Genomic DNA, 12,354 nt, shown 5'->3' with positions numbered 1-12,354 from the left:
TGTACATCTCCTTGTCATAAGTTGGATACTTCAAGCTTGCACCATTCAACTTCTCACTAAAATAAACTGTTCATCCATCTTGCATTAAAACGACTCTAATTCCCAAACCTGAAGCATCACATTCAATCTCAAAAGTTTTAGAGAAATTAGGAAGAGCAAGTAAAGGAGCAAAAATCAACTTATCCTTGAGCATATTAAATGCTCGTTCTTGTGCATCTCCCTATTTAAAACCAATACTCTTCTTGATCACCTCGGTTAATGGTGTGGCAATAGTACTAAAGTCCTTTACAAATCGCCTATAAAAGCTGGGAAGGCCTTGAAAACTTTGAACATCACCAACACTATTAGGTGTAGGCCACTCCTTGATTGCCTTGACCTTTTCTTCATCCACCTCAATTTTTTTTTTGGTAAGTAATGATTTTATACCAAAGATAAAAAGATATACAAATGGTTTATCTAGGACAAAACCCCTAGATTAAACCTAACACAAGCATACCTAGGACAAGCCCCTAGATTATGCCAAAACTCAAATGGAACATAGAGCACCAAAGCTACAACACAAAACAAAAATCACTAGAAGGAAACAATCTCAAAGGACCAATGCAAAGCAAACAAACTGAAGTAAGACTCCATACAAAGAAATCTCACAAGTAAAGCTAGTTACAAGAATCACAAAGGACACAATACATACAACATTCGACACTCAAAAGAAAAACTAACGGAATATTGATCTTGGCAAATCCCATATCAATACGATGGAGTCATTTATGAATAAGCTTGGTATGTTTGATAAGGATGACGTTCTAGCCCTCACATAATCCTTGATGGTGGCAATAATCCTATCTTCCGGAGATTTGCCCCTCCCAAAGAGAACATGTTTTCATTCACACCAAATGTGGTATATAGTGGCTCTAAAACATAGCTTGCAAATGATGTGGAGAAGAGTATCACCCTTCCATTTATTTGCATAAAAAGGAAAAAAAGTGCCCCATTGTTGGGGGGGGGGGGGGGGGTGATTATCTAAATGGCAAAGATGAGCATATTATTCCAAATGGAGGCAGAATAGGAGCATTGAAAGAATAGATGATCCATGCTTTCCGGAGCCAAATTGCAAAGTCCACACACATTGTTTGGAATGATGTCGAGGTTATGTAGCTTATCCTTGGTTTTCATACCACCCTTAATACCCATCCATGCAATGAATGAGTGCCTAGGGAAGTGTCTTTTGAACCAAATGATATTATACCACGGAACCTTAGCTTTGGCCTCCCTTATGTTGTTCCAAGCTGAATTGATGGAGAATTGACCATTTGAGCTTGGTTTCCACCATAGGATATCTTCACCATAGGAGGGGGCTGGAATAACGGTGTTTTTGATTTCCAAGAGGGCTGTAGAATTCGTCAAAGGCCATTTCCATGCTTCCTCCTCAATCACCTCCTTTACTTTGCAATGCAATGGTAGCCTTGAGTCATAAACCACCCTAGGACCATATTTGTCAATAAGGGGTCCTAAAGGGTGCCAATTGTCATGCCAAAGATGAGTATTCTGCCCATTTCCCACAATTTTCTGGATTTTTCCTTTAATGCTTTTCCTAAGCAATAGCAATTTCGTCCAAACCCAAGAACAACTGCCATTTGGTTTAACCTCCCAAAAACTCTTATTTCTAAGCCGATTATCATTGATCCAATCAGCCCATAAAGAGGTACCAGCTTTTTGAAGGAGTTTCCATATATGCTTCATCATTGTGGCCTTGTTCCACGATTTACTTTTCATAATACCCAATCCTCCTTCTTCTTTTGGAAGACAAATCTCATCCCAAGCAACCTTTGCCTTCTTGCTACAGGTTATGTCTCCACTCCAAAGGAAATTTCTAAGGTAGCCATCAATTTCCTTGTGTACTTTTGCTGGAAGTATAAATGTTGATGACCAATATACTTGGATGCTAAAAAGAATAGCCTTGATGAGAATAAGTTTTCCAGCATAAGAGAGGAACTTACTTTTCCAAGAAGAGATCCTAGCCACAATCTTATCAATGAGGGGTTTGCAATCATCAACCTTTAGTTTTGAGGATATCATAGGTACACCAAGGTATTTAAAAGGAAGAATGCCAAGCTCAATGCCAAGGATGGATTTAAGGTGCTCCGCTTCAGAATTATTGACTCCGAAAAGATAAATATTGCTCTTGGACAGATTTGTTCTAAGTCTGGACCATGAATGGAAGCAATCTAATATCTCCTTCATTAGAGATATGGAATCCACATCAGCCCTACAAAAAATCATGAGGTCATCGGCAAAACACAAGTGTGTGATATTATTTTTCTTGCACTTCCAATGATGGCTAAAACAAGCATTCTCCTTTAATTCACTAAGCATGCAAGAGAGCACCTCAATGGCAATGACAAAAAGATGTGGAGAAAGAGGATCCCCTTGCCTTAAACCTCTAGTGCTCTTGAAGAAGCCAACAAGTTCATCATTTAGGCCCACCGAATACATAGGACTAGTGAGCCCTTGTCCAAGTAATGAATTTTTGCGGCATATCAATGGACTTAAGGACAACAAGCAAAAAATCCCAATTCAAGGTGTCATAAGCTTTCATGATATCAATCTTTATGGCACATTTCTTTTCATGAGTGTTCTTTTGGTAGCTATGCATAAGCTCTTGGCATAATAGGATGTTTTCACCAATACTACGGCCTCCTACAAAGGCACCTTGAGCTTTGTTGATGAACTGCAGAAGAATGACTTTGAGGCGGTTTGCCATGATTTTGGTGATGCATTTGTACAAAGTATTGCAACAAGCAATAGGCTTGAAATCCTTGCAAAAAGAAGGGTTAGTAACCTTTGGAACAAGAGCAAGAATGGTGCAATTTACCTCTTTTAAAAGATGGCCCGTTTTGAAGAAGTTCTTGATGGCCTTTACAACATCATCACCAATTATGTTCTATGCTGCCTTGAAGAAACATGCACGATATCCATCCGGACCTGGGGCTTTGTTATTATCCATGGCAAAAATGGTTTCCTTGATCTCCTCCGCTAAAATTTCTCTTATGAGCATATCCTTTTCCTCACATCCAAGCCGGAATTTGATAACTTTTTGAGCTTCTCAAGATCCACATTAGAATGCTCATTTCCATTAAGGACAGATTTGAAGTGTTCCACAAATTCCTCCTTGACCTCCTCCATGTTGTGTACAAGAGATCCATTCTCCCTTTGGATCCCATAGATGGAGTTCCTATTCCTTCTATCTTTGATGCTCTTGAAGAAGAACTTTGTATTTTGATCACCCTCTTTTAGCCAATGAACTTTTGATTTTTGTCTAGCTAAGGATTCCTCAGCTAATAAGAGGGATCTATAGGATTCTAAACTAAATTTTTCCGCTCGAGCAAGTTCCTCATCCAAAAGGTTTATCCGGAGAGGCTCTTGGATGTTTTCAAGTTGCCTTATAGCTTCTAATACTCTTTCGGATATGTGGCCAAAAGACTCCTTATTGAACTTTTTTAACTCAACTTTCAGCTTTTTGAGTTTGCTTATCACCTTGAACACGGGGCTGCCTTGAGCTTCTTGGTTCCAAACTTCAGCAACAATGTCAAGAAAGTTTTCATGGTGTGTCCACATATTAAAGAACTTAAAAGGAACTTTTCTACAGTCTTTTATGGTTCCCATTCTTACCATGCAAGAAGAGTGATCGGATATAGAGGGGTTGAGGAAATGAGCCATAGCATTTGGGAATATATCCTTCCAATAATCATTAATAAGAGCCCTATCTAATTTGCATGCAATCCTTCTCTCACCTTCACTACAATTGCTCCAAGTTAGGAGATGACCCATGAATCTTAGGTCATCCAATTCAGCATCCCTCATGCAATTTCTAAGGTCATCACAGTAGTAATTACCCCAAGTTGCCCCACCAACCTTTTCTTGAGGGTGTTTTATAGCATTAAAATCGCCCAATATAATCCAAGGGGAGTTTTGCATCATATGGGATTTATTTATAAGACTATGCCAAAGAACTTTCCTCTCCATGGGATTATTGCTGCCATAGATTATTGTCAAGCCAATGTTTGTATTTTCCTTCACAAGCTTTACATCACAATGCACGTATTGGGTATCATCCGAAATAACATTGAGTCTAATAGTAGCTTTATTCTAGCCAATCCAAATTCTGCCTCTAGAATCATCCCTCACATTACTACAATATTCCCAACCTTCCCAAATACTAGAGCATACTCTATTAACATTAGTACTATGTACTTTTGTTTCAAGAATCGCCATGATATCAATCTTATTTTTCAAAATAAATCTACTAACCTCCTTTTGTTTGATAGGAGCGTTTAAGCCCCTAATGTTCCAGCATGCTATATTGGTCATTTAGGAAGATTAATGGGGGAAGAGTTCCTCCTTTGCTTCACCAATCTCCTCCGCTGAGATTTGCTTAGAATGTCACCCTTCTCCTTTAGGAAATCCACCTCATCAACCTTGATTTTGCCTCCAAAGTGATTTATTGCTGGAGATTCACAAAGTTCATGATCCGAAGCTGCCATCCTTTGAAAGATGCTCCTCCCCCTGCTCCAAATTTGAAGGTTCGGCCACATTTGATATCATGGTGTTGGATGAAGATGCACCATGAGTTGAGTCCAATAAATTAGATGAGACTAATTTCTCATGTGTCTCATCTAAAATGATAACCTTCCCTTCATTTTGAGTAACCTTGATTTCACTAGTTTCATTGGTGGCTAAGGCTGCAAATTTGTTATTATTCAATGCCCCTATACTATTGTCATGGTTCTCCTTTCCAATCACAAGCTTTCTCCTTTGGGTCTCTAAGTTTGCTCTCCCATTCCCATTGTTTGTGTCTATAGTTTGGTGAGTACCATAATTTGTCATCCCTACCTTTGCGCCTGTAGCTTTCTCCTTACTAGTCTCCTTTTTTCCTTTATACATGCTAAATTTGCCCTTTTCAGTCTCACCTTTTTCCACTCTCCTTTTACACTCTTCATTCCCATGACCAAACATATTGCACAAGTTGCATTTTAATGGTTTCCATGCATACTCTAATCGAATTGCAACCTTTTCCTTAGTTGGTAGTACAAGCTCCAATTTTTCTGGGAAATCATGGTTGACGCTGATCTCCACACAAATACGTGCATACTCCAATCTACTCCCTTCCTCCGTGATTGAATCCACATAGAGAGGGCGACCTAGAACAATAGCAATATGGCTAAAACCCTTCAAACTCCAAAATTCCAATGGGATTCTATAGAATTTTACCCACACTGTTATTTTCTTAATGTTTTCCACCACCATTGAGAGGTTTTTTTCCAATCCCCTAACAAAAAGAGGTTGTCCTTCAATCATCCATGTCTCTCCTCTTCCAAGACTTTCATCATACCCTCTACATCTTGGAATTTTAGAAGATAAACTCCCATTCTGGTGGATATAATATCAGCAAGCCCATAGTTAGACCAATGACGGATTGCATACCTTTTGACAAGAAGAAAAGACATTCTTCTACCCATGAAGAAACCAATGGCACACTTCTCCCATCTTTTTGCACCTTCATTCGCAACTTCAGGAGGAAGGGAAATAGAGTATTTTCTTCCAGCAAGGTTTTCCATAGGAGGAAAGAATTCTAGCTTTTGGTTTGATGATTGTTTCTCCTTAAATAAATTGTTCCAAGAGCGTTTGCCTTTAGCTGTTGGTTCTGATGAAGTGGTCATCAGAAAGGACCCTTCCGGTGTCTTGGAGGAGGATGATACAGGAGAGATCACTTCTTTGCAAGACTCATCTTTGGAAGCATTTGATGCATTACCTTTAGCAAAAACGGATGAGAGAGAAAGGTTATCATGGTGTTTCATGCAAGAAGTAATGCAAGTTGGCAAAGATGTTTCCTTATTTGACATATCTTCTTTCAAAAGGATTTGCCAAAAAAAGGAAGAAAACAGCCTATGCAAGGCACAACAGTCTAAATTTCACAGAAAAGCAATGCACAGCAGACTATGTAATACCAAAAATGGAAAGAAACAGCTTTGGAAGAATAAATGGAGTCTACTGCATACACCAAAAGGGAAAGAACGAAAATAGATAAAAAAAAAAGGTGGAAATTTGAAATTTGAGGGGAAGTTTATGAGAATCACCAAGGAAGAAGGTAGAAGGAGGAACAAGTTGTCACCGGAGAAATGCAAATTGGAAAATGAGAGAACAAGGTAATAAGATAAACACCATAACAAAGAGAAGAAGAGAGGAGAGAAAGGGAATAAGGCAACGTTTACACAACTAAAATAAAACTAAAACTAGACACATGAAAAGATGACCGAAATAGAGAAAACAAAAAGAAAAGCTGTCATGGGTGGGAGAAAACCGGCGACCAAAGGAGTCTCCGGATTGGAGATTGGTGCCGGAAGGGCCACCAACCAAGGGGAAGGTTGACGGTGGGAGGAGATAGTTGAAAAGAAAGGAATGGGATTATAGAGAGAAGGGAGAGCATTTTCTCACTCTAGATGCTTAACTTTCTAGGTTCATCTACCTCAATTCCTTTTGCACTAACAACAAAGCCTAAGAAAACAAGCTTATTTGTGCAAAAATTACACTTTTTGAGGTTAGCAAACAAAGACTCTTTACGCAATACTTCCAAAACCATGCGCACATGCTCAATATGTTCTTTAAAAGATTTGCTATAAATGAGTATATCATCAAAGTAGACAACCACAAACTTTCCAATAAAAGGACGCAAAATGTGGTTCATTAATCTCATGAATGTGCTAGGTGCATTAGTTAAACCAAATGGCATGACTAACCACTCATACAAACCATATTTTGTCTTAAATGCAGTTTTCCACTCATCTCCCTCCTTCATGCGAATTTGATAATAACCACTTTTCAAATCAATTTTAGAGAATATAATAGCCCCATGCAACTCATTAAGCATATCATCTAACCTAGGAATAGGATGACGATACTTTACCATTATCTTGTTGACGGCATGACAATCAACACACATTCACCAAGTGCCATCCTCTTTGGGTACAGGTAGAATGGATACGGCACATGGGCTCATGCTTTCTCTAATGTAGCCTTTGCCCAAAAGTTCTTCAACTTGCTTTTGCAACTCTTTGGCATCCTCAGGATTACACCTATATGCGGGTCTGTTTGGAATTGTAGAGCCGGGTATGAGATCAATTTGATGTTCAATCCCTCTAATTGGTGGTAAACCACTAGGGATTTCTTCGGGAAACACATCTTGAAAATCTTGCAAAAGAGACACAAAAGAACTAGGCAAAGAAGGGTCAAGGTCATTAGTGTTAAAACAAGATTCTTTATAAACAAGCATAAGAATAGATTGCTTTAAAAGCAAAGCTTTTCTCACGTATTTTCCTTTTGCATAAAAACTTGCTTTTCTCTCTTGCTTTTCCACTCTTGTTACACTCAAATCTCCTTTTGCATGCACTTCACTTTTTTTTTCATTACGCATCCTCTCATTAAACTCTCCTTTTTCCACTCTTAACTCACACCTATCATTGCTTTTCTCACAGCTCCCCTTTTTCTTGTGCGCCTTTTCTTTTTCATGCACACTCTCTCTTTCTATTTTTATTGTTTTTTTCCCTTTCAAACTCTTTAATTCTTTGTCTAAGGACTTTTTGGTCCTCATACATTTCCTTGGGGGTTAAAGGTTTAAGGGTTATAGGGATATCATTAATTACAAAAATGTATCTATTAGAAAACCCATTATGAAGAACCCTTCTGTCATATTGCCAAGGTCGCCCCAAAAGAATGTGACTTGCTTGCATAGGCACTACATCACACAACACTTCATCTTCATACTTGCCTATGGAAAATGCCACCCTTACTTGTTTATTTACCTTCACCTCTCCACAATCATTCAACCGTTGTAACATGTATGGTCTAGGCTGTTTTAAAGTAGGTAAATGCAATTTTTCAACTAGCATGGTACTAGCTGCATTAGTGCAACTACCCTACAACTCCCCCTATCAATAATCAAACAACATACCTTATCTTGCACTTTACATCTAGTGTGGAAGATGTTCTCATGTTGCACCTCATCCTCCATCTTGGCTTGCAAATTCATGACTCGCCTTGCAACTAGTAATTCTCCATACGTAGGACTTTGCAAAGTCTCATCTTCACTTGCATCCTCAAGCTCGGGCATCTCCAAGTCATCATCATCCTTTCTTTCACTTACCACTTCTCCACCTCTTATGGTCATAGTACGCTTGTTTGGACAATTTGAGAAGATATGTCCATAACCCAAACACTTAAAGCATTGTACTTCACGTGTTTTCTTGGTTTGATTTTCATTCTTTTCCTTACCCTTGGCATTCCCCCCTTCCTTTGCACCTTTATTATTTTCAAACTTTGGCTTATTGAAGGTCTTTTCTTCACCCTTCCAATTCGACCTCCATGATGTGCTAGAAACAACTGAATTGCTCTTTGTACCTTTAGACTTCAATTGCCCTTCAATCTTGATGGCCATATGCAACATATCTTCCATGTCGACATAGTGATGTAACTCCACTAAGTCGGCTATGTTTCTATTCAATCCATGCAAAAACCTGGTGCCTCATGGTCCTCTTCAATATTTGCTCTAATCATGGCAACCTCCATTGCTTGATAATATTCTTCAACACTCTTAGAGCCTTGTACCAGATTTTGGAGTTTTTTGTACAATTCTCTATAGTAGTGTGATCAAACAAAACGCTTGCGCATGATGGTCTTCATTTCGGATATAGTAAGAGAATTCACAGAGGAAGGGATCATGAGCGATCAAAGATGATTTGAAGGACTCTCCTTGTCTTTGGTAGGAGATTATGCTAATTACGGTAGAGCGAGAACAAAAAAAAAGGGATTTAGCAGCAAAGTCCCCATTATAGGTTGATCATAGCAAGGAGTCACTGGCCCCGGTCCTACTCACCCAGATTGCTGCCATCAGTCAATCGCTCTTTCCATGCTTTCACTACTTGGACCTGTTGGGAAACTAGAAACTCTCCCGCAAGCGTCTTTCTTAGGTCGGCATTTGGCTTTGGCCTTACTTGTTCGGCTGGCGGATGCAGTATACTACGAGAATGTATAAGTCAAGTTCCCATTCACGCCTCTCTTATCTGTTCTAATGGAATTGGTTGTTCACGGTTCCTCCTTCTACTAGTCACCAATTGGTCCCACCAAACAAGTGCATAATCAGTGAACTCTACAACGACTAACTTTACTTTCTTTTCTTCAGAGTATTTATGACATTCGAAGATGAATTCCATCTTTTTCTCCCACTCCAAGTATGCCTCGGTGTCACTCTTTCCTTGGAAGCTTGGAATTTTCATCTATATGCTTCCCAAGTTGCCATCTACCTTGGTACGCCCATTCCTTCCCGAATTGGATGTCTAATCATCATCGTCTTGTTTATGTCTCCCGCGGGTTCTAAAAGTGTTTGTACTTTGCTCCCCATGATGGCTTGACTCCAACTTGTCAATTCGGTCCACCACATCTCCAATTTTGGATGCCATGTCTAGTTTCATCCTTTCCATCATTTGTTGCATGGACTTCATGAAAAGTTTTAGATCGAGTACTCCTTCCCCTTCTTGAGACGTGGTTCAGAACCTACAAATCAAAGTTAGAATGGAAATAGAAAGAATCTCACAAAACGCTCCCTCACATATTTAACTCTCAATTGATGGCACTCACGCTTGTATTTCACTCGATTTTAGGATTTTCCCCTCTAATGAGCGCATGACTAGGCTTTTATCTCTCAATTTCCTTAAACTCAGTTCTTATAGAACTAATACAGTCCTCTATATATTGTTTCCAACTACTCACCAATATCAACGCAAACTTAAATTGAACCTTTAAAATTCGAAGTAACACACCATTCCAAGAAAAATAAGAAATTAAGCAAGTGAACAAAACTTGACTAAAGAATAATGAAAACCCAATTTAAGGCTATAAGGAACAAGAAAAAACGTTAGCAACAGAAAATAACTACTAAAGAACTAACTCAAGAACTTTGAATGATTCCACCAAACAGAATCTTAACAAATATATATATATCTTTTTATGAGGATGTGGAAACAAGAATTCAACTCACAATCATAAGATTCAAATCAAGTTAGGAACTTTGGGTTGTCCCAATTGTATTCGTGCACAATTTTTTTTCTCTTTTTTTTTTTTTATAATAGATGCGGACACAAGGAAGATAAACACTAAGGGTTGCTTTGATGACTTCAAACCCTTTGAACACCAAAAACACAAATTTGGAATTTGAAGAAATTTTAAGGCGCAAAGAAAGCAATTGACCACATAAGGATAGATATACCAAACCTTGAAGTTTGGCTCTGGTACCAAACTGATACGAACCCCACCTATATCAAAAGTAGAACCCAATATCCAATTTTGATTCGTTGCCCAAGATCATTCAAAGTAATGGTAAAAGTAATAGATGGAACTAAGACCCTTTGTTTATAAAGAAACAAGAACCTTAGTTATTAAAAGATGTATGTCACACAATTTTAAAGATCATAATAAGCCTTGCAGTTGATATGACAAGATAGAATTAGAAAACAATATAAGATCTTGTATAGTTTTCAAAGAACAAAGTAAAAAAAAAAATTCCTTTCCTTTGATTAAATTGTAAACTTGGATAACAAAACTAATAATGATATTTTTTCTAAGGCTGCCAAATACACTTATTTATAGAGACACAAAACTCTTTCCAACAAGTATAAGGCAACTAAAGCTTGGTGGAAAGGAAACAAAATAACTCCCTAAAACACTCCTAATTGTATTTGGCAAATATAGATTATTTAGCTACCAATTAACTACTAATTAGGCAACACAAAAAAATAAATATTCTCCTAACCTTATAAGGTAGGAAGAATTTAAGGAAAGACAACTAAAATAAATCCTAACTAAATAAAGACTATTATAATTTCGGCCAATTAAGGAAGGAGTTTAAATGAGTCAATTCTTGAATCTTTAGAAATCTTTTCTTGAAATCTTTTAGGATTTTTTTGAATATTCTTCATTCCAAAAATCTTTCTTGAAATCTTCTAGGATCTTCGTGAATATTCTTCATTCTCCAAAAATCTTTCTTGAAATCTTTTAGGATCTTCTTGAATAATCTTTATTAACTCCAAAAAATGAACAAACAAACTAAGTAGCTTTAAAATAGGAAATTAAGCTAACTAGCTTGTAATATTCAGCGTGCATCTCCAAAGGACTAGAACGGTTTGAATCCACATGCTTGCTTATGATATGAAGAACAAATGAATTCAAAACTTGTTTGAACCTCTTCGCCCTTGCTCTTGTCATTAGACCTTCATAAAGCAAAAAATCATTTGACTTGCTTGGCACCTTGATTGCATCATTCCCCCCTTCCTCAAGATGATTCGTCCTCGAATCAATACCTCCATCAAAATCATAAGGAGACAAATCAACAACATTAAAAGTAGTACTAACACCATACTCACCAGGCAAATCAATCTTATAGGCATTGTCATTAATGTGTTCCAACACTTGGAAAGGTCCATCTCCACGAGGTAATAACTTGGAACGCCTTTGAGTTGGAAAACGTTCTTTGCGCAAATGCACCCAAAACCAATCACCAGGTTCAAATACAACACGCACACGCCTTTTGTTAGCTTGCTTTGCGTATGTTTCATTCTTGCATTCAAGATTAGTTCGCACTTTTTCATGCATTGCCTTCACAAATTCCTCCTTCTTTTTGCCATCTAGATTCACTTGTTCACTCATTGGTAAAGGAATTAAATCTAGAAGACTCAATGGAATATTGCCATCTAGATTCACTTGTTCACTCATTGGTAAAGGAATTAAATCTAGAAGACTCAATGGAATAAAACCATAAACAATTTCAAAAGGGCATAAATTAGTAGAAGATTGTACACTACGATTATAAGCAAACTCAATATGTGGCAAGCAATCTTCCCAAGACTTCAAATTATGCCTAACCATTGTCCTAAGTAATTGAGACAAAGTTCTATTAACGACTTTAGTTTGCCCATCAGTTTGTGGATGATAGGTGGTCAAAAACAAGAGTTTACTACCCAATTTACCCCACAAGGTTTTCCAGAAATAACTTAAAAACTTAGCATCTTTATCATTCACGATTGTTTTAGGCATACCATGTAAATGCACAATTTCGTTAAAGAAGGAGTCGGCAATATGTTGCACATCATCAGTTTTAAACCTCTCTTGAGTTATTGTAACAATATGACCATAAGGCACTCTTGAAAATGCTCTCCCTTCTCTATAAAATCTCCTCCCTTTCTTTTTAACTCCCTCCACCTTCCGTCAACCTCTCCCTTGGTTGGTGGCCCTTCCAACACCAACCTCTAG

General features: G+C 37.9%; 1 protein-coding gene across 1 annotated transcript; it reads right to left on the bottom strand.

The window, feature by feature from the left end:
• Positions 1–3,045: 3,045 nt before the first annotated feature.
• LOC123193110 lies at positions 3,046–4,023 on the bottom strand. Its single transcript, XM_044605901.1, has one exon. The coding sequence runs from the start codon at positions 4,021–4,023 to the stop codon at positions 3,046–3,048; it is 978 nt and encodes a 325-aa protein (XP_044461836.1).
• Between the last annotated feature and the right edge of the window lie 8,331 nt (positions 4,024–12,354).

Source organism: Mangifera indica, chromosome 12 (assembly GCF_011075055.1).
Source record: "Mangifera indica cultivar Alphonso chromosome 12, CATAS_Mindica_2.1, whole genome shotgun sequence".
In the NCBI taxonomy this organism is placed as follows: Eukaryota; Viridiplantae; Streptophyta; class Magnoliopsida; order Sapindales; family Anacardiaceae; genus Mangifera; species Mangifera indica.
The sequence above is the reverse complement of the archived record's forward strand: the minus strand, read 5'-3'. Positions and strand labels throughout refer to the sequence as shown.

Coding starts and splice junctions, on each gene's coding strand:
- LOC123193110 (XM_044605901.1), bottom strand. CDS start 4,023: ATGGAGAGGAAAGTTCTTTGGCATAGTCTTATAAATAAATCCCATATG.